The sequence below is a fragment of the Macrobrachium nipponense genome, chromosome 6, assembly GCF_015104395.2.
Source record: "Macrobrachium nipponense isolate FS-2020 chromosome 6, ASM1510439v2, whole genome shotgun sequence".
NCBI classification, from domain to species: Eukaryota; Metazoa; Arthropoda; class Malacostraca; order Decapoda; family Palaemonidae; genus Macrobrachium; species Macrobrachium nipponense.
The window spans coordinates 127,927,126-127,951,232 of record NC_061108.1 but is presented as its reverse complement, the minus strand read 5'-3'; the positions used below and the strand labels follow the sequence as shown (position 1 = coordinate 127,951,232).

The 24,107-nt window shown below is 37.3% G+C and overlaps 1 protein-coding gene across 2 annotated transcripts in view; it reads right to left on the bottom strand.

The window, feature by feature from the left end:
• Positions 1-24,107, bottom strand: part of LOC135216168 (globin-like) — a 140,698-nt gene that overhangs the window by 7,268 nt on the left and 109,323 nt on the right. For both annotated transcript variants that reach the window (XM_064251291.1, XM_064251289.1), the window contains exons 2-3: positions 2,526-2,769; positions 234-394 (exon numbers count right to left, since the gene is read on the bottom strand). In XM_064251291.1, the coding sequence (XP_064107361.1) occupies positions 234-394; positions 2,526-2,576 (212 nt within the window). In that variant the 5' untranslated portion in view covers positions 2,577-2,769. The remainder of the gene's footprint in view (positions 1-233; positions 395-2,525; positions 2,770-24,107) is intronic.

Below are 24,107 nucleotides of genomic sequence, written 5' to 3'. Positions count from 1 at the left end.
CATATATAGGTATATAGAAGATGAAATACTTGAAAATATGGACTTCCAGAAATAGTGGGGGTCGGGGGTCGGACGACCCTCCTCCCCATCCCCTCCCTCGGTACAGGCCTGATATATGAATCAGATGATCAATTATGTTCAGTTTCGAGGGTAATAAAAGACAATAATACAAAACAAATTATTATTATTATTTTTTTTTTTTTTTTTTTTTTGGGGGGGGTTATAATACTCACTTGATGAAGAAGTTGATGCCATGAGTCTGCATGTCCGGTCTGACCAGGTCCCAGGTCCTTATCATGGCCGTTCGGTGCCTTAGAGTGAGACCTGTCGTTTCATTTGGCATGTCGGCGTCCGCTCCCAGCTCACCGTACTCTGTTAAAGCACTTGCTCCAACCTGAATTAAACGAATCTGTGAATACACACATATTTACTCCTCTGAAGTATAGGCTGCTTTTCTCGAGTCACAACGGAAGCTCCTTCCTTTGCTTTGTGCATAAAGTGTGCTTGATTGTACCAGTGCGGGTTTCTCCTATACGTCTTTACAGGTGCAATTTGGTGTGATCTCAATTTTATTCGCAAGTCTATCCATATACAGCATGCTATATGTTACTGGCATTTAGCGAACTGGCTGAAATTTCAGGCAGATAGCGACAGGATTTTAGGGACATGTGATCGTCCTAGGAGCTATAGTAGATTCACATCAACCGTGCATTTGATGTCTAGGCCAGTCCCTTACGACGCTCCTGATTGGCTGTTGATAAGCCAATCACAGGACTGGAAACTCTCAGTCTCTCTCTCGAGAGTTCACATAGGTAGGATCTATGTTCCACCTCTCTTGAGGGACATCAACTCAGGAGAGGTGGAACACACATTCTGCCTATGTGAACTCTCGAGGGAGACTGAGAGTTTCCAGCCCTGTGATTGGCTTATCAACAGCCAATCAGGAGCGTCGTAAGGGACTGGCCTAGACATCAGATGCACGGTTGATGTGAATCTACTATAGCTCCTGGGACGATCACATGTCCCTAAGTGCATTTCGCTATCTGCCTGAAATTTCAGGCAGTTCGTCAAATGCCTGGTTTCGTTATCTGCCTGTAACATATTGTACATACTCAAACATATTAAGTCTAAGTGCAAAAAAGGATTTATTTGCTAATGCTCAAAGGGGTTTTAATAAAAAAAAATACATAATGTTACGCTATATTAAATGCACGATTGTAAACGTTACTTCTTTTTCATCTCTGTATACAAACTGTTCTTCAAGCACATCAGTTTCTTCGAAAATTAAAACACATCTCACGATTTAGAGCAGCCTACGACTTAGTATTAAAAATAAATATACACTAATAAATACGTTTTACACGTTTCACTTAGCTCTAACAGACTGAAAATAAAAGCACCGTTAATTTAAACAGCTACTAAACAAATTTGGTATCCTTAACTTTTGACGGCATTTTGAACAAACGAAAAAATTAAGATGTTACTTGTACGCTTGACATTAGGGGTTGAATATCGTAAAGTTACAATCGTCTTTTTTTTTTGTGATAGGTCGGGTTAAGTTAGGTCAGGTCAAGTTAGGTTAGATTATGGGGTTGTTCAGGTTTACGTTATACCTATAGATTAGGTTAAGTTAGGTTATGGAGAGAGAGACAGAGAGAAAATATACTCGGCTGAAGATTTGCCGAAACTAAGTTCATGATTTCCCTAAAAAGCTTTCTATTGATTGTTCTAACTGAAAGTAAGTTCAAAAAGCCCCTAAAAAGCTTTCTATTGATTGTTCTTACCGAAATACTAAGCTTCAAAGAACGCCCTAAAACGCGTTTGATTTATAGTTTCTTACCAAAATTTATTGCCCTTACGAAAGTTAAGTTCAAGAAACCCCTTAAAAAGCTTCTATGATTGTTCCTTAAAACTAAAAACTTTAAGTTTTAAAAACCTAAAAAGCTTTATACCTGATAGTTCTTAACCGAAACTAAGTTCATGGAAACCCCCTATTAAAAAGCTTTCTATTGATTGTTCTTACTAAAACTAAGTTTTAAAAAACCTAAAAAGCTTTATACTTAATAGTTCTTACCGAAACTAAGTTCATGAACCCCCTAAAAAGCTTTCTATCGATTGTTGTTAACAAAACTAAGTTCATGAACCCCCTAAAAAGCTTTACACCCATAGTTCTTACCAAAGCTATCCCCTAAAAAGCTTTATACTGATTGTCCATACCGAAAGTAAGTTCAAGAACATCCCTTGAAAGCTTTCTATTTATAGTTCTTACCAAAACTATCCCCCTAAAAAGCTTTATACTTATTGTCCTTACCGAAAGTAAATTCAAGAACATCCCTAAAAAGCTTTCAAGTGGACTGAGTGAGTGAGTGATTTATTGTTCTCACCAAAGCTAAGCTCATGAACCCGCCTAAAAAGCTTTATACTTATTGTTCTAACCGAAACTAAGTTCAAGAACCCAAAAGCCCAAACCCTAAGAGAGAGAGAGAGAGAGAGAGAGAGAGAGACTTTCTGTCAATTGCTCTTACCTTTGAAGACCCGCTCCACCAGACGTAAACCATGCTTAGCATGGACCCCATCTTGAGCGTCCACTTTTAAGGTTTTGCTGTCACGCAACTGAGCTCCAAATGATCCCCGAAGAAGAAGAAGAAGAAGAAGAAGAAGAAGAAGAAGAGCGAAGAAGACGGCGCTGATGGCACAGAATCAGGGATGACCAGTTTCCTCAGGAGCTGCGTATGTTTTCTCGACTGTTCGTTCTGTTCTCGTTCACACCTGCCAAAATAAATAGAGGAATAAGTAAATCGGTGTCTTCACCAAAATAAAGAGAGAAATAAGTAAATTGGTGTCTTTACCAAAATAAATAGATACATAAATAAATCGGTGTATTTACCAAAATAAATAGACATAAATACATCAGTGTTTTTACCAAACCAAATAGATAAATAAATAAATCAGTGTTTCTACAAAACAAATAGATAAATAAATAAATCAGTGTCTTCACCAAAATAAATAGATAAATAAATAATTCGGTGGCTTTATCCAAAATAAAGAGAGGAATAAGTAAATCAGTGTCTACATCAAAATAAAGAGAGAAATAAGTAAATTGGTGTCTTTACCAAAATAAATAGATAAATAAATCAGTTTTTACCAAAATAAATAGATAAATAAATAAATCAGTGTTTTTACCAAAATAAATAAAAAAATACATCAGTGTCTTTACCAAAATAAATAGATAAATAGGTAAATCGGTGTCTTTACCAAAAAAAAAAAAAAAAAAAGATAAATAATTCGGTCTCTTTGCCAAAATAAATGGATAAATAAGTAAATCGGTGTCTTCACCAAAATAAAGATAAATAAATAAATCAGCGTCTTCATCAAAATAAATAGATAAATAAATAAATGTCTTTACCACAAAAGATAAATAAATAAATGTCTTTACCAAAATAAAAAGATAAATAAATAAATCGGTGTCTTCACCACAATAAATAGAGAAATAAATAAATCGGTGTCTTTACCATAATAAATAGATAAATAAATAAATCGGTGTCTACCAAAATAAATAGATAGATAAATAAATCAGTTTTTACCAAAATAAATAGATAAATAAGTAAATCGGTGTCTTTACCAAAATAAATAGATAAATAAATAAATCGGTGTCTTTACCAAAATAAATAGATAAATAAATAAATCGGTGTCTTTACCAAAATAAATAGAGAAATAAATAAATCGGTGACTTTACCAAAATAAATAGATAAATAAAGTAAATCGGTGTTTAAAATAAATGAGAAATAAATCGGTGTCTTTACCAAAATAAATAGATAGACAAATAAATCAGTGTTTTTACCAAAATAAATAGATAAATAAGTAAATCGGTGTCTTCACCAAAATAAATAGATATATAAATAAATCGGCGTCTTTACTAAAATAAATCGATAAATCACCAAAATAAATAAATCGATAAATCACCAAAATAAATAAATCGGCATCTTTACCAAAATAAATAGATAAATAAGTAAACTGGTGTCTTTACCAAAATAAACAGATAAATAAATAAATACGTGTCTTTACGTGTAGACATTAACAAGTTTGCTTTACGCTTACTGCAAATGCATAATAATATATAATATACATGTATATGTTATATATAAGTTGGTGGAAAGTGTATAATTCTAAGCGTTCGGAGAAAGGAGGAGAAGGAGAGTCAAAAACTTATACTTGTCACTGCCCTATGCCCCTAGCAACTCTCCTGTCATTTATCACACTTCCTCAACCAAAACACATTCCCAAAACTCTCTCTCTTCTTACCGAGCTCTTACTATCATCACTTCTACCGCCTTGAACCTTTTTAATAAGAAACAACTATTCATGCAACCATTCCTCTGAAGGATTTTCCTTCATTCCGATATAGATTCCAAACCCTGTTACTGATACCACTCTTTTTCAAAGCATGGCAGAGCTTAAACACAACGGCATCCTCAGAACTAGAGGGAGATAAAATGCACAACCCTTACGAGACCTTTTAAAGGGGGTATGGGGGTATGGGGGTTAACGGCTCCCACATCAATCAAATTACGGATAATCGGGCAAAATCCGAAGTGGGGTTAGATTACAGGAAGATATACCGTCGAATTTTACAAACTTCCTAATGAATAGGGCTCGAGTTTTTCAGCGTAATTATGATCTCGATGGAGAAAGATTCTCTCCCACATCTTTACACAGAGAGAGAGAGAGAGAGAGAGAGAGAGAGAGAGAGAGAGAATGTGCGTATATTCACCAACTCAATCTGAACTTTCCGCGACCACCACAAACTTTCTCCGTTTTCCTCAACATCACGTAATAGGATTCCAGTCCCCCCTCAGTTTCAGGTTTAAAAATGTGTCAGAATTTTTTTTTAAAGCGAATTTACTTAGGGGTTAACACTGACCAAATGCAACAACATAAGGCGCATGGGACAATACACACAAAAGCTAACATATAAACACTGCAAGCAAGTGGTTAAGGTCGGGCAAGTGAATAAAGCACACCGTGGGGCGTCTCTGTAATTACTTATAATGGGGGCAATTCTTATGCGTCGTATGTGACACGAACAAAAACATTGTGTGTGAGCATAGCAGCAGCATACATACGAATGTACTCATGTTCTTGAAATGTACATCAAACAACCACCCGCGTCTCTCTCTCTCTCTCTCTCTCTCTCTCTCACATATACATACACATACATATACACGTACATACGTACACGTGACTTTTGAATACTTTCATATTTCAAGTTCCAGATACCCGGTAATGGTCTGCTCGTTTGTGATACACACACATACACACGCACACACACACACATATATATATATATATATATATATATATATATATATATATATATATATAAATATCTGAAGCCACAATTCCTCCATGGTATCGAATCTACTCTCGCCTTGGGAATAACTTACACCCAAAAGGGAATTGTAGTACCGGCCAGAATTCGAACCTATGCCATTTTCATTTCGATACAGATTCAGGAATGTACTACGCGGTAGAATCGACATCAACTCTCGATAGCAAAGGTAGACAACGCACGCACACGCACATATAAATATGTGCGTGTACTACGTATAGTAGGTGTAACCAGACTTCCATTTCGATTATTTAGGTGTAACCAGACTTCCATTTCGATTATTTTCTCGTCTGGATTGAATATGATAAAATTTAGGCGATTCCAAAATAAAACCTAAAAACATTATCTACATTGAAAGGGAGAAAAACGCTATGGAAGATATCGAAGCACCCATCAAACGAAAAGACTCAACAATTACACAAAATCATCTAACAAAAAAAAGGCAGAGGATTTCAACAAAACGGATTATAATCAATTGAAAACGAATCCATCGATTGGGATCAATATGGGTCAGTGATAAGAATGGAGCCACAGCTTCCTAGAACCAGAAATAAAAAAAAAAAGTCTGGAAATGAAGCTCAGAATCAAACGTTTCGAGAAAAATGTTGAGATGTGGCAAAAAATGGTTGACAAGTAATAAATGCAAGAGTGTAGATATATTAGCTCCCTTCAACAGAAAATAAAACTTCCCACAGACCTCGGGAGTCTCAAGGCTAGTAACATTTGGTCAAAATGAGGCCCAAAGGCCAAAATACGAAGCAGAAATAAAGACTCAAAGGAAAGGGGGAGTAATGAAAAGTAGACTCAAAGGAAAGGGGGAGTAATGAAAAGTAAGATAAGTATAATGCTTATCAATCACGGAGATTGATACTTATTAAAGTCTGCATGCGGAGCGGAGTGATAACTTATATCTTAGACATCTTGAAATATAAACGGTTTACACCTACACACACACAAACACACACATACACGTACACGTACACACACACACACATACATGACAGGACGAAATGAAATGCACCACAGTCACGGTCAATATTACAAGTCGTGATTGCCCACTTTTGAGATCGATTCTGAAGTATACATCAAATGTAAAGTTTATTGAGCAACTAATCAATATACTGACTTCATTAACAAGTGTCAAAACTGGTATATATGCCGCTGAACCTTGAGGGCCACATTGTCGGCCATCTTTACACTCCCACGCAAAAAGTTAACACGCGCAGCTGATGATGAGAGAGTTCAGACAGAAAATCGACTCGACCAGATGCGTTGACAGTTCTCCATCGCTGAACTGGTTGCCAAGACAATTTCGTTCGAAATTTCTATCAACTAAGTAACTTCCACCAATTTTGTTTTGCTTCGCTCGGGTCGGTGTCTCTCCTCGACCCTGAGTCTGACATGAACTACAGACACCCTAATTAAGCTGGCATTTCCTTGTGGTGCGGCTGTGCCCATGCAAGCAGAACGTTCCCCTTTTGACATGCATGGCACAACCAAGTTCTTGAGGTCTGTATTCATTTCAAGTAACATTGAAGTTCCGGCAGTAAGATATAAAAATGGCCCGGTAGCAAGATACATACATATTTTGTGATTTTTTTTTAATTGTTTTTATTTTATATCAATGAAGGGCTGCTGGGGGAAACATCCGTAATGTACAGAATTAGCTCTTATAACAAAAGTACAATCCACAAAGGGCATTGAGAATTTCAAACGTAAAAAAGGCAAGGGAAAAAGGCAAATGAAAAACTTTTTCATGAATAATGAAAGGTGTTGATGGTTCTACATGAGGATATGTTGTTGCAATTGAAATTTTTCACACTTAGCAGTAATATTATTCAAGATTTTATACACTTAATGCTCACAGTTTGCAGCAAATATTCGTAGCCAACATACTGGTTATGTGAGCAAGGTACAGAATCGTTGGTCTCTCTCTCTCTCTCTCTCTCTCTCTCTCTCTTTCTTTGTAAGTAATAAAACTGATTTTTGCCTCAATTGAACTATCACGCTCACTGGCAATCCCAGATCTGCAAAGTATAAATAAGTAGTTGGCTGCTTCTGTTCAAATTTGAGAATACTAAAGCTTCTATCAAGAACTTCTCCCTGATTGTATTTGCCTGTATGGTGTTCTCACATTGCATGGAACCAGTGGTTACTCAGCAACGGGACCAACGGCTTTACGTGACTTCTGAACCACGTCGAGAGTGGACTTCTATCACCAGAAATACACATCTCTAACCCCTCAGTGGAATGCCCGAGAATCGAACTCGCGGCCAACGAGGTGGCAGGCCAAGACCATACCGACCTCGCCACCGAGGCGTTCTTCTCCCTGATGAATTATTTTCAGAATTAATACAAACATCAACTGACTAAAAACTCAGGAGTAAAGAGATAACATGAAAATGTAGACAATCTTATTCAGTAACTAATAGTAAACCTCTCATCTGCTTTCACATACCTTAAAGACACTGAGATACTGGTATTAAGTCAGAGAATCCATCCTAGTGCTGCTACGAAAGAGAGAGAGAGAGAGAGAGAGAGAGAGAGAGAGAGAGAGAGAGAGAGAGTAAACTGATACTATTTCCCATCATAGAATAACGCTATTATTGTCCAAGGCGGACCTTTGGTGTATAAATCTCTCTCTCTCTCTCTCTCTCTCTCTCTCTCTCTCTCTCTCTCTCTCTCTCCCACACACGAACTCAGGACAAAATTATTCGCCTAAGTTTAAAGGAGTAAAGTTTTGGCATAGAAAACAAAAAGAATACGGAAAATAGTGACACAATACCAGCCGACAAAAAAAAATAAATAAATAAAAAAAAGCGAAAACTGTCAAACAGCAATTTTGTCGAGAGCGATCGTCTCGGCAAACTCGGACAAAATATTTCTTCAAGGAACAGACCTGAACAAGAAGGCGAGAATCTTGTCAGGTTGAAGAGGGAAAGTTTCCTTCTTAAGCTAAGAGAATACTGGATTTGCCAGCCTCGCTCACTGGAGCAGAGACAAGGGGGGAAAATGGGAGCGGCGCCCCTTCCTTATTTCCAGCGGCTGAAGTTGTCGTCTGAGAAAGCGACAATTGAAAACCACGAAGTGAAAAGGAGATACCTTAGAACTCATCCAATCTTATGTTTAGTAGCGAAGATGCAAGGGATTACTATCCTTGATACAATTCAACTTGCATTTTAATACTTGACATTTTTATTTACTTTTTTTGTTAATTTATGTTTTTATTTTATTAACATATCTGCTCTTTGTGTGTTTTCCATTACCATCTCTGATTTCTTTCGAATGAGTATCATATTCTCTGGCAGCTTGAATTTCACGTCAATGGTCCTTGAGGGCTTGCTCTATATGAAAAGGGATCATCATTTGAATAATAATAATAATAATAATAATAATAATAATAATAATAATAATAATAATAATAATAATAATAATAATGTTCTAAGGCGTCCACAATAATAAAAAAAATATGTTAACAGTTCGTGTATAATTTAAAAACACTTTACAAAGTTTTCGAACCCTTCATTGGGTTCGAAAGCTTTGTAAAGTGTTCTTAAATTATACACGAACTATCATTATTGTCTTTATTATTATTATTATTATTATTATTATTTTTTTTTTTTTTTTGCTCTATCACAGTCCTCCAATTCGACTGGGTGGTATTTATAGTGTGGGGTTCCGGGTTGCATCCTGCCTCCTTAGGAGTCCATCACTTTCCTTACTATGTGTGCCGTTTCTAGGATTATTATTATTATTATTATTATTATTATTATTATTATTATATGTGAGACCCCTTAGAACAATATATATACTCTCGTGATAGAGAGATTTTTCCCAATAAATAATAATAATAATAATAATAATAATAATAATAATAATAATAATAATGGTAATGAACGCCAGAAGATACTTCTCTTTACTCTTTGATTCAGTTCGTCTCTGAACAGATGACCTATAGTAGGCACAGGTCAAGAATGTGGTAGATAAGTGGTTAGAATTAATCTTGTGATTTATTTTGATCTTCTTCTGGAGGTGTCATCCTCCATCCTCCCCCCCAAATAGGTGCATTCTTCCCCACCCCCTTTCCCTCTCTGTCCCCCCCCCCCCTGGCCCCAGGGTGTAAAACCAGTCAGTGCTAAAATTAGAAATGCCCCCCCCCCTCTCTCTCTCTCTGTCTGTGCTTTTCATTAGCCAGCATATCCTTCCAATAGGTGCACAGCTCTCTCTCTCTCTCTCTCTCTCTCTCTCTCTCTCTCTCTCTCTCTCCCTGACCCATGGTATAAAACCAGGCTGTGCTATAAATAACGATGCTTCTCTCTCTAACACACCATGTCTCCTCGGATGGACTAACAAGTCTTTGAGACATCCTAATCCTTGTAACTCCTTGTAACTCTCTCTCTCTCTCTCTCTCTACTGTTTTTCGTCGTTAGCCGGCATATCCTTCAGAAAGGTACAAACACATCTCTCTCTCTCTCTCTCTCTCATGTGTGATGATATAATTCAATAAAGTAGGCCGCTGTCATTCCCTAATTGCTACGGCCTCCCTTCTGTCAATTATTCCAGAAAGACCGCCCTGGGATGGGGATAACCAAGGATATTGAATCGGCCGATATCCTATATCAGCAGGATGGGAGCCTCTGGGGACCTGGGCCCGCGTCTACGGATAGGGAGGGGGGGGAGGGGGGGTTGGGGTGGGGTGGGGTCAACCTTGACCGAAAATTACCATCCTGTCCGCCCGTGTCCCTCAGCAACACTCTACCCCCGCGCTCTGCAGAGAGAGAGAGAGAGAGAGAGAGAGATAGAGAGAGAGAGAGAGAGAGAGAGAGAGAGGAATATATATATATATATATATATATATATAGTATATATATATATATCTATATATATATATATATATATATATATATATATATATAGATATAATATATTATATATATAGAGAGAGAGAGAGAGAGAGAGTAGAGAGAGAGAGAGAGAGAGAAAAGTTTCTAACAATATGACAGAAGCTGTAATTCTTTAGCATGTTATTTACAAACATATTGTCATGGTGACTGGATGATTGGTTAATACGTATATTTTATTTCTTGCCTGTATTAACTTGCACTGTGCCTCTAGAGAGAGAGAGAGAGAGAGAGAGAGAGAGAGAGAGGAGAGAGAGAGAGAGAGAGAGGAAATATGAATAGTTTTAGGAGTCCGTCTAACAGCGGGACATGTGATCTTGCTGCTAATCGCGTTCTGCGTGCTATTATAAATCGAGCAAATTGGTAGGTTTCCTATCGATGGCTATTACTCTGTTCGTCCGAATAAGAGTTAAACGTCATTGGGTCTAGCCAGTGCTTGTATGGGTGACGGACAAGGATTATCTGATGACATAGATAAATAAACCCGAGCTATCAATTTAGGTGTATTCATTTTCAAAAGGTGGCGTGAAATATATTTTGTATATGGACAAATGTTTTTCTCAATTGAGCCGTTTATTGCTTCGTCATAAAAAATGACGGTGAAAAATGATTTCACAGCTTTTAGAATACGAACTTTTTATTTTTATTTATTTTTCGTAGGTCTATTCACTGGTCCGCTCGTATAGTGCTTAGTGTCTTGGTATACCAGTCAGATGTCGCGTGTTCGCGTGGCCCCAGGGCGGTGAAAAATCACTGGCCCTGTATCATGATCAGTTACAGCTGCAGTATGGGGTCTGCGGCGGAGAGGCTGAAACCAACATTCTTTGGAAGCTTGAACTTCAAGCCAATGGCCTCTTTGGTGTGCTTGTTCAATGTGAATAGGTTTCATCTACTGAAATATATTAATATTAATAATAGCTTTAATAATGGTAATCCAATTTCCAAAGCACCTGGCGTTGTTGATAAATCATTGTTCTGTGGCGTTATTACGGGAGAGAGTAGCATGACTGCTCAAACAAGAAACCTTCAAGTTAAATGTTACAACCCAGTCAGAGATGAGTCCTTCACCTCTCTCTCTCTCTCTCTCTCCTCTCTCTCTCTCTCTCCTTTTCTATTCTCTTCTCTATTGTAATGCGTTGCTACTAAACGAACAAAATTTTACTTTCTTGTTTCAACATCAAGGATGAAAGAGAGAGAGAGAGAGAGAGAGAGAGAGAGAGAGAGAACCGCTTGTCTCAATATCAAGAATATAAACTAGAAAGTTATAGATCTTTTTTTACTGTCTGTAAGAGGGAGAGAGAGAGAGAAAAAAAACCACTTGTCTCGGCATCACGAATAAACGAGAAAGTTATAGCTATTTTATATTGTACGTAGGAAGGAGAGAGAGAGAGAGAGAGAGAGAGAGAGAGAGAGAGAGAGAATCGTCCTGCTGCTGATGACAGGACGACACATGATCCTTGCCCTAGCTGCAAAAGGCGAGGTAATGGCTCCGTGGGGAGAGCAACTTCCTCTCCCATTGGCTCGTTCGTTCGTGTGTACGTCCTCACCTGGCTGGAACTCTTCGAATCCCTCTCCCCCCCCCCCCCCCCCCACCATTTTCTTATTCCTCGTGTTATAACACGTAACTCCACACTTTGATATTTGCTGCACAAAATATCAAAATTCCGTGTATCTGCACATGTATCAAAATTCACTTCAGTTGCACACGTGACAGAATTCAATGCAGTTTCACACTTGTCAGAATTCAGTGCAGCTTCACACCTGTCAAAATTCAGTGCAGCTTCACACCTGTCAGAATTCAGTGCAGCTGCACACATATCAAAATTCAATGCAGCTACACACTTGTCAGAATTCAGCCCAGCTGTACACTTGTCAGAATCAATCGGCTGCATATATCAAAATTGAGTGAAGCTGCACTTACAAATATTCAATGCAGCTGCACACGTATAAAAATTTAGTGAACCTGCAAACTTATAAAAATTCGATGCAGCTGCACACTTGTCAGAATTCGATGCAGCTGCACACTCATCTAATTCAGAATTGAGAATCCAGTGAAGCTGCGCACGTAAAAAAAAAAAAAAAAAAAAAAAAAAAAAAAAAAAAAAAAAAATCCAGTGCAGCTGCACACTTATGAAAATTCAATGTAGCTGTAAATTCAGCTGCATGCATCAAAATTCGATGCAGCTGCTGCACACTTATCAGAATTCACATTTTCGCTTTCTCGAGGAGTAAGCCTACAATCTACTAAGTTGTTGTTGTTCTTGTTCTTAATGTTGTTGTTGTTGTTGTTGTTGGGGGCAGAAACAAGGTGTTTCGCGTTGAGTTAAAGATACAGGAATTTTAGTATAGGATATTTATTACTTATTTATTACAATGAAAATGTCAAAAATAAATCATGTGCATGCTGAACAGTACAGAACAGTTAATTCTAATAAAATATAGCGTAATTTACTTTAATTTTCGTTGGTGAAACAACGTTCTGTTTGACCGCAGATTTTAGCACGTGCCCCAAAGTAAGCTGGAGGCCGGATCACGCCTTGTTTAAGTTAGTACGGGAAATTCAGCTCTGCTATTCCTTACCTCAACCTGACCCTAAAGAAAAAGTGTTGGACTACAGCAGGGGTTCCCAACCTGGGGTACATGTACCCCCAGCGGTACATTTGTACTCTCCAGGGGGTACATTGGATCTGAGAGAACAACCAGTGCTGAGCAATACATGATGTAATCTGCATTGAGAATGCAGTGTCGTGTCCATATATATATATATATATAATATATATTATATATATATTATTATTATATATAATATTTATATATATATATATATATATAGATATATATATATACATATATATATATATATATATATATATATATATATATTATATATAAGTCTATCACATTACCGTGATTCATATACATATATCGAACTACAAATGTCCTTTAATATCTAATTCGCTCTACCTCGGAATTAATATATTTTCATATATGCTTTACCGAGGGGGAATTTATTAAGCGATAATAGAATTGGCGATCGACAGGCGCGAACCAGCGACCTCTCAATTCTAGGACTGGCAGTGAAGCGCCTGTCGATTGCCAATTCTATTATCGCTTAAATAAATTCCCTCGGTTAAGCATATATGAAAATATATTAATTCCGAGGGGGTAGAGCGAATTAGATATTAAAGGACATTTGTAGTTCGATATATATATATATCTATATATATATATATATATATATATATAATATATTATATATACACATTTTTTTTGCAAGCAAGGCTTCACTCTAGTACACAACAGATTTAATAATAAAATTATATCGCAATGCCAATTTCATTGTTTTTCTTTTTCACCCTCAACTTTTAGGGGTACACAGGAATCTATAAAAATGCCCAAGAGGTACAGAAGAACAAAAAGGTTGGGAACCCCTGGACTAAACCCCTTAAAAAAAAAAAAAAAAAGAGATGGAGTCAGGTAAATAGGAAAGAAAGACACCGCCTTACCATTTATAGATATTCAAAGTCGATCAGTTTTCCTACTTTGCAATACAGCAAGTTTCTTATTTTTCCCCAAAATAGCGGTCGGGTGATGTAGCGGACACCTGCCTGTTCCTCTGACTGCTTTCCCGTCTGCCAGACTTTTGTTTACTCAATAACTCGTTTAGTAGTAATTGATTGAATCAAAGAGTATAGAGAAGTATCTTCATGACTCAGCCCATACCGTTTATTATTATCATTATTATTTGTTGGGAAAAACTCTCTATCACGAGAGTATATATATAATGTTCTAAGAGGTCCATAATAATAATAATCATCATAAAATCTTTAATAGTTCGTGTATAATTTAGTTGTGGGTAAAGGATCTGTTGAAGGTAGCTGAGGTGGGATTGTTGGACAGAATGTTTGTTTTGTTTGTTTGTATGGTGTTTTTACGTTGCATGGAACCAGTGGTTATTCAGCAACGGGACCAACGGCTTGACGTGACTTCCAAACCACGTCGAGAGTGAACTTCTATCACCAGAAATACACCTCTCTCGCTCCTCAATGGAATGACCGAGAATCGAACCCGCGACCACCGAGGTGGAACGCCAACACCATACCAACCACGCCACTGAGGCGCTTTAGGGGCAGAAGTGGAATCAGACTGGAAACTTGGTGAGAGGGAGTGAAGCAACGCTGTTGTTTTGTCAGCATGAGGATTTTTGCTTTAATAATATTTCGGGTTTAGCAAGCATATGATTTCCTGCCATTGATGCATCCTGAGGGTGATATGGTTTCATAAGCTGGGTGATATTTGGTATATCATAAGCTGGGTGATATTATAGACATAATTCTGGGTGATGTATACAGAGCGACGTCACTTTTTTTTTAATGCCTTCTCATATCAAACCAACGAGAAGCGCCTACTCCAAAATGCTGACATAAATTATATTTATTGGGGGAAACCAGGACTTGCGGCATTTGCAAGGGGGCAGGAAGGAAAAGAGGTGGGGTAGACTGATATATATATATAAAAAAAAGGGGGGGGGGATAGGTTACATGCAACTGGAGATGGTGGTGAAGGAGACTCATGAGGAGAGGGACTGGTGGTGTAGAACTCCTTCAAGGATGCAAGGTGTGCGTAAGTTGGCAGACACCCTGGGGAGGGTGTCTTTTCTTTTCTCCGGAGTGTGGGGGGGGGGGGGGGTTGAAACGGAGGGGTATTCACTTCTGGGGAAAGAAATGCTTGTGGTGATGAAAATACGGAGTGGCGAACTTCGATGATCACTAGTTCGTTTCGAGGCAATTAGCGTGTCTTCTGATTCTTTTACTAAGAGAGCCTCGCTATGATAAACGTCTTGGTTGGTTTGAGGGTAGGCGAGGTCAAATATTTACGCTGTCCCTGAGAGAGAGAGAGAGAGAGAGAGAGAGAGAGACAGAGAGAGAGAGAGAGAGAGAGAGGGATGTCAAAGTATAAACAGATTTTATATCATAAGCAAACAAAAAGAGAGAGAGAGAGAGAGAGGAGAGCGAGAGAGGAGAGAGAATGCCTTATGAACAGTTTCATCCAAGTTGGCTAAGAATGAACTTCTCAAGGACCTCCTATTAAATCATTTACGTGATGGTATGCATTCTGACGAAGTACTAGTATCCCTCACGCGTGTTACCACACCCCACCCCCCACCTCTTCTCTCACCTCACTAATAATCAGGTGCATAATTCATCAATTTGGGGAAGCGAGCATACAACTCCCTCCTCGTCCAGTTCGGGGATCAAACGCTGGTCATTAAGTTGAGAGGGATTCTTGCGGCACACAAAACGGTATATACAATTATTTGTAAATACTGCAATTGGGAAGGTGAACGCTCATCTGAAGGTAGTTAACTTTCGTGGTGACTCCAGATGTAATATAATAATGGTTAAAAAATATCCACAATTATATATTAAAAATATATTTCTGTGTAAAAATATAGAACAAAGACTTTCGAACAGCTGAACGGTGTTCCTCATCAGTGTAACGTTTAAAACGTTACACTGATGAGGAACACCGTTCAGCTGTTCGAAAGTCTTTGTTCTATATTTTTACACAGAAATATATTTTTAATATATAATTGTGTATATTTTTTAACAATTTGTTTTCACGAAACTGTGAATTTCTTAACAACAACAACAACAACAACAACAATATTAATAATAATAATAATAATGATAATAATAATAATAATATAATAATAATAATAAAAATAATAATAATAATGCAATAAAATACATTTTAATATTAGAAATAAATGTAACTTTAATGTTTGTATTAGGCTAGGGAATATTTATAATGCTTGTGAAAATATATAGTATACACTTCTCTCCTTAAAAATTGTCCATGACTTCTCAAAAGTCTCTTATCTCTTGTTTACAAACTGTGAAGTACGGAAATCAGATTATGAAAGTAACAACATACTGCAGGTAACACCAATGAAAACTAACCACAGAAGCCATAAACCCAAGATGAGCGATGACATCAGCTAACATCCTGAAAGACAGGATACGTGCACTGTACCAGTCAGTAGCACAGGTCAGTGGATGAATGACAATCGGTTGCAATCAACACCAATGTAAAGCAAGTAGCCAGCGAAATAAAAAAAAAAACTAGACTTTGTGTCCTCCTTCGCTTGGGAACAAGCAACATTCCTACAAGGAGACGAGGAGATTGACTTGAGGTTTAGAAGACTTGAGACTTCATTAACTTGAAGCTTAAAAGACATTAACTTGGGGCTTAAAAGACATTAACTTGAGACTTAGAGGACATTAAACTTGAGGTTTAAAAGACATTAACTTGAGACTTAGAAGACATTAAATTGAGGTTTAGAAGACTTGAGACTTCATTAACTTGAAGCTTAAAAGATATTAAACTTGGGGCTTAAATGACATTAACTTGAGACTTAGAGGACACTAACCTGAGGTTTAGAAGGAATAACTTGAGACTTCATTAACTTGAAGCTTAAAAGACATTAACTTGAGGCTCAAATGACATTAACTTGAGACTTAGAAGACATTAACTTGAGGTTTAGAGGACTTGAGATTTCATTAACTTGAGACTTAGAGGACATTAAACTTGAGGTTTAAATGACATTCACTTGAGGTTTAGAAGACATTAAATTGAGGTTTAGAAGACTTGAGACTTCATTAACTTGAAGCTTAAAAGACATTAACTTGGGGCTTAAATGACATTAACTTGAGACTTAGAGGCCATTAAACTTGAGGTTTAAAAGACATTAACTTGAGACTTCATTAACTTGAAGCTTAAAAGACATTAACTTGAGGCTTAAATGACATTAACTTGAGGTTTAGAAGACATTAACTTGATGCTTAGAGGACATTAACTTAACATTATGTTTGGTGAAGTTGATTTTATTTCAAGGGTCGCCAAAGGAATAACTGAAGCAATAATGGTTCACAGGCGCTTAACCAGACAGTTAGGTGACAAAACAACAAACAGATATGATCGTTGATCCATATCAAATTGGCGTTACAAAGAAAATGGTCATCCATGACATTACTCGATACCATATGAGATTTAAGTCATAATTGCTAAGTTCCTTTATTTAATGTCAAAAACTAAAAATGATCGCTTACAAAAAAGGTCACTTTTCAAGTTTACCGAAACTATACTCTGTTTTTTTTTCATCTGTCCATCCGGCTGTGCTGTTTGCGCATGGTAACACTGCTTTAAATAATATCCTATTTCGAATGTTAACGGTGTAATTCGCATACAATAAATTATTAAAACACTTTTCAGTTGCATATGTACACCCAGATATCCTTTTATTTACCTAAAACTCACACTTAACGTAACTATTTAAAGCCCGGGACGCAGTGTTACCATGCTAAAACACCACAGGCGGATGGACAGATGGAAAAAAACCAAGTATAGTTCGGCGTATTTTGTGAATAATCTACACTTGTACGAATGGTGCCAGTGAAAATAGCCATCGAATGAAGATCGATTTTTCCCTAAATCAAAGTAGTTTCTGTTAAAAGAAAGTAAGGAAGGAAAAACTTTTAACGGGTTTTCAAACAAGAAAGAAAAATGCCTTCATTGTTAAAAACCCAAGAAAATATTTCTCAAATGAAGAAAGAAATTTTTAGAAAATCAATAAAACATTTATCAAATGAAGAAAGAAATTTTCAAAAAAAAAATCAAGAAAATATTTATCAAACGAAGAAAGAAATTTTCAAAGAAAAAGAAAATATTAATCAAATGAAGAAAGACATTTAAAAAATCGAAAGAATATTTATCAAATGAAGAGAGAAATTTTCAAAGAAAAATAATCAAGAAAATATTTATCAAATGAAGAAAGAAATTTTCAAAACAAATAAACAAATAAACAAACAAACATACAAACGAACGAACATTTATCGCTGAATGAACAAAGACATTTTTCAAATAGAGAAACGAAAAAACGAAACATTCCAGAATACAAAACATCCTTTGAAAGAAAACAAAATTGAAATAAAAATTTAGTTGAACGTAAAAAAAGAAATTTGTCTTCAAAAGGAGAAACGAAATTTTGTTAATAGGAGAAGGAGGAGGTCTTCACTAAAGGAGGAGAAGCGCTGAGTGGGTCCTATCCTCCCTTACATTGTCAAGCAGGTTAGCTCCAGGAATTGTTCTCCGAGTTGGTTCCAGGAAGGAACCATACTTCAATGGAACCGATCGAGATTCGGAGATACAATGGGCTTCGGTTACTTTTAGTTTCTATTCATAAATAACAAATATATTTTGTCATAATATAATAAATTATTTAATTTTTTTAAATATAAAATTAATATTTTATATTTAAATAATTTATTATATTAGGACAATAATAAATTATTGTCCTAATATAATAAATTATTTAAATATAAAATTATTGTTGTAATATGATAAATTACTGTTAAATACAGGGGCATATTTAACATATCACGCTTCTTTAAATTAGACAACTTAATAAGATATTGATTACCGTTGACCAGACTTCTATAGAATTAGTCGAAAAAAGCATTTCAGAAAGTATTTTTTTTGTATATATATATATATATATATATATATATATATATATATAATATATATATATATATTATATATATTGAATGAATTTTTTCACATCCCTTGATGGTCGTGCGGTTAAAGGGGCATCGCTGCAGTCATGAGTTCTTGTTCTTTCGTAGTTTTGATCCCACGAGACGACGAACTTACTTTGAAAAAAAAAAAAAACACAACTCCCCTTCGGTTAAGCTATATGAAAATATATCGCTTCCGAGGTAGAGCGAATTGGATATTAAAGGGCATATGTAGCTTTTTTATTTACTTTTCTGTTTGTGTAGTAAACCAGTGTGGTCTGGTCAGCATCTGCTCACTGGGATAATAACAATAAATATAGAAAAAGTGAGAAGCGACGTGTCATTTCCGCTAATGCTGATAATAATCTGCATTTTTTTTTTTTTTTTGTGAAACTTATACTTTACCAAATACGCACTCGTAGAAATTTTATCTCTTCGCCCTTTAAGGGATGGTAATAATAATGAATAATAATAATAATAATAATAATAATAATCTTGTAGAAGACCCTCTTTTAGGCAAATACTGTTAAAGAGAATGGCAGAATTAAGCGAGTTGATTTTATAGTTTTTTTTATTTTTCTTACAATCCGCTGAGCCTGAGAAGCGGATTGTAAGAAAAATAGAAAAAACCATATATTAAAATCAACTCTTTTAATTCTGCCAATCTCTTTAATAATAATAATAATAATAATAATAATAATAATAATAATAATAATAATAATAATAATAATAATAATAATAAATCTTAAGTAGTCTGCACACACAGTGCCTAAAGGCTCCCATTCTATCAACCTGAAATGTCACTCCATAATACCTAGAATCTATTTTAACACTGTGACTAAATACAGCTCTCAAAATGTTGATAAAATACGCTGTAACTTGTACTAAAAATTATGTACAAACGGGTGTCTGATAGGCATTGGTGGTAACCCAACCAAGCGTTGGCTGGACCGAGCGACTCTCAATATCACCGGTCGTGAGACCAGCAGTGCCTGATCACGCAGCTGAGTACATCGTTATTTGGGGCTTGGACCGGGTTATTTGTCTGGTTCGGTGCAAAATCGTTTTTGTACTGCTGACTGCAATATAGCTTTTATCTTCCTGAAGTACTATGATTCCTTTCGTTTACATGAAGGAGGGGCGTGAAGGGGGGGGGGGGGTCTTCTATCACTGGCTAATGCGATTACGTAGATTATTTTAAAGCTTTTTCGGAGGTTATTCGGTATATGTGGGACAGGACACACACACGCACACACACATCCTTTGCCTCATGCCATCGTTATCAGGACACAAAGTCGTATTGTTGATGTAGATACATCAACAACATGACGAAAAAACAAACAAACAGAGTTCCCATTTCCAAGCTCATCTACCACGCGGGTGCGTAACGAGTAGATGAGAGAGAGAGAGAGAAGAGAGAGAGAGAGAGAGAGAGAGAGATCGGCGCATTTACAGGGGCGGATGAGGCAAATTGATGAAGGGGGTACGTGTGGTCATCATGGCCTCCTCCTGCTGCAGTGTATATGCCTGCCGCAGCCAGGTACGACCAACGAAACAGAACCTCGCTCGCCTCCAGGGCGCAAAAAGCCAGCCCACTTACAACTCCGGCGGTTCTCGGGTCTCATTGTGACCCACTGCTGCTGCTCTCCTCTTCCAAGTAGCTCTACAGGTTGGCGCCGGTTTAAATCGGTATTTCAGAGCATATAGATTTTTTTTTATTTTTTTCATGGGGTACCCCATGATGCAACACAGATCTTCGACTTTCAAGAAGCCTAAATAAAGGAACCTCAATTATCTAATAAAGTGTTCCATTAACTGAATGAAAAAACACTTGGGAGACCTTCAAGCGAAAAATCAAGGAGCACTTATCAAAAACCAGCAGCGATAACTAGGACGAAGATTTGAGAAAACTATAAATAATATAATAAAACGAAATCAGCTCTCTTGACGGATCGAATACTGGCAAGAGGGCTTCTTAAAAGAAATTAGGATGTTTGACTTTGTTATAACATCTCTGTTAGATTAATGGATGAATTCTTTAATGAAGGAAAACCAAAGAATAATAAAGCGAAAGACATTTTACGTTTTAAGATTTGTATGAATAAACACCACTATATCAACAAAAGTAGAAAAGAAAAATAACAGCAATAACATTCGCATGTCACTGAGATCAGGGTGTGAATCTTTATGGAAGAAAAACCAAAGAAAATAGAAAGAAAGACAATTTACATTCTGAGAGAGAGAGAGGAGGAGGAGGAGGAGGAGGAGGAGGAGGAGGAGGAGGAGGAGGAGAGAGAGAGAGAGAGAGAGAGAGAGAGAGAGAGAGAGAGAATTCGCTCCAGCGGCTGGAGCAAAGACACATTATTTGCGCAGAGTAACAAACACAAGATGGCGGGGGGTGGGGGAGGGGGTGTTTGTTATGATTTGTCGAACACCACTTCCGTTCCGCCTCTTGGTTCAAGGTCAACTAATTTCTATAAGTCTTTATAAAAAGCCATCTTGAAAGAGTCCTCGTATATAAGGCTAGTGGAACACAGACGTGCAACCATAGACTCCAGGCTGGGGTCCATTGCTTATTTGTTTGTTTGTTTGTTTGGTGTTTTAACGCTACTTGGAACCAGCGGTTAATCAACGACGGGACCAACGGCTTTACGTGACTTCCGAACCACGTCGAGAGTAAACTTCTATCACCAGAAATACACATCTCTAACCCCTCAGTGGAAATGCCCTGGAATCGAACTCGCGGCCACCTAGGTGGCAGGCCAACACTGAGGCGTTACTGGGGTCCATTGCACCCTTGATGTAAATGAAAAATTAAGAAAAACATAAGCCAGAGAAAAGTTATTCACCTTCATTTTCCTTTCACTTTACCGCTTCTTGAACGTTAGGGTCCTGTGATTCCAATACCTCTCCTCATGTTTCGCCAACATTTCTGGATTATAAATTCCCTCTTACTCGGGGAGTTAGCCTGCAAACTACTTTGTTGCTGATGTTTTTGTGTGTGTGTGTGTGGGGGGGGGGGGGGGGGGGGGGGAGGTCTTTGGAGGAGCCTAAAGATACAGGAATTTTAGGATAGGAGATTTCTGCTTTATTCATTAGAATGAAAATGTAAAAAATAAATCATGTGAATGGCAAACAGCACAGCAAAATTATTTATAAAAAAAATATAGCGTATTTATTATAATTTTCGTTGGTGAAACAACGCTCTAGTTGACCGCAGATTTTAGCACAACTTAGGAATATAATATTTACAACTTATGCATGCGGGAAAAATCTTGCACGCGATCAAGTAAGCTTGAGGTCAGATCACCCCTTGTTTTCACTTGATTATTATCCTGCAATCTCTCTTTATGACTAAACCATTTCAAAGCAGAAATTCATCTTTTCTCCTCTCCTTACATTTTGACACTCCTTATTATCTAAATATACATTAAATTTTAGAGGCTGCCAATTGGTATGTTGATCATCCACACCAAAATCATCAAACATACTAAGTTGCAGCCCTCTAGCCTCAGTAGTTTTTATTTTATTTAAGGTTAAAGTTAGCCATAATCATGCTTCAGGGAATTTAATCACAGGCCACCACTGGGCCACGGTAAAAGTTTCCTGGGCCGTGGCTCACACAGCATTATACCGAAACCACCAAATGATAGGTATATTTTCGGTGGCCTTAATTATATGCTGTACAGAAAACTCAACTGCGCCGATGAAACTTTTTTATTTCTTCATCTTTCATTAACACTTCCTTCCCCTTCAAGTATCTCAAATCCCCCATACTATAATAGATTCACATCAACCATGCATCTGATGTCTGAGCCCGTACCTTACGACTCTCCTGATTGGCTGTTGATAAGCCAATCACAGGGCTGGAAACTTATAGTCTCTCTCAAGCGTTCATATAGGCAGGATGTATGTTCCACCTCTCCTGAGGGATACGTCTTTCAAAAGTATCCCTCAGGAGAGGTGGAACATAGATCCTGCCTGTGTGAACTCTTGGGAGAGACTGAGAGTTTCCAGCCCTGTGATTGGCTTATCAACAGCCAATCAGGAGGAAGTATCCCCCAGGAGAGGTAGAACATACATCCTGCCTATGCGAACTCTGTTGAGAGACAGAGTTTCCAGCTCTGTGATTGGTTTATCAACAGCCAATCAGGAGGGTCGTAAGGGACGGGCCTATTCATCAGATGCACGGTTGAGGTGAATCTACCATAGCTTGTTTGCTTCATCCATTCTTTTGCTCACATCTTCTCTCATCCTACCAAGGTTCACAACAATCACTCCTATAAACACTTGAATGAATCAGCGTCTCCAGATCTTCAGCCAATAATGTTAGTATTCACTATTCACATCCTCATGGTTTCTATTTGTTCTCTTCAACATTTACCTTGCAAGCAACAAGTTACGAGCTGTAGTCAATGACTTGCATATCAAAAGACGCATGACCTCACATATATATATACATATATACTTTTGTAGTTGTTTCTTTGTGCTTGAAGGTGCAAGCAGATGGGCAACTGGAATTCGTAATTAGGATGCTTATTATCGTCTTTCTGGGCGCTGTTTAATCCTTTAACATCCCATTCCTTTTTGTCATCGCATCTCCTGACCTCGAGCGCACGTGAGCGACATATGGAAGTTGAGAAGATTATTTTGGTCGTTATTTTTTGGGGGGATAGGGGTATAGAGGCCGACGGGACGAGGTGGGGTGTTGAGGGTTGAAGTGACAGACCTGCTTCTCGGAAGATGGAAGGTTGTTTATGAGTTATTTATGACTAGGAAGCGAGTAAAAACCTTTGATTGTCTTATCTTCTTATCTTCGGGTTGGTCTCATCGCTGTCGCCTAAGACTTTGAACTCATTTCAACGTCAAGTGGCTTCCTCGTGTTTTCTCGCTCTCAGAAGTGTGTGATAAAAATAGTGTCTTTATTCGTCTACAAGTTCATTTCTGTGAACTTTATACAGGACACATGTGTAAGAAAATCTCAAAAAGCAGTTTTTCTTCAATTCCAACATTAGATTATGATATTGACATCTCTATCTCCACGTGCAACTTTGATTTTACGTCCGATATAAAAATCAAGAAAAAGGTGGGTCTCCCTTGAGTTTTCAAAGAACCTACGTATCTAGAGATTAAAGATAACGACGATAATAACTCTGTCTGAACGTCTTTCAATATTTGCAACTTTACCACCTCACCTTACTCACGTGACGAGAAGAGAGAAGATATTGCGGTCCTGTA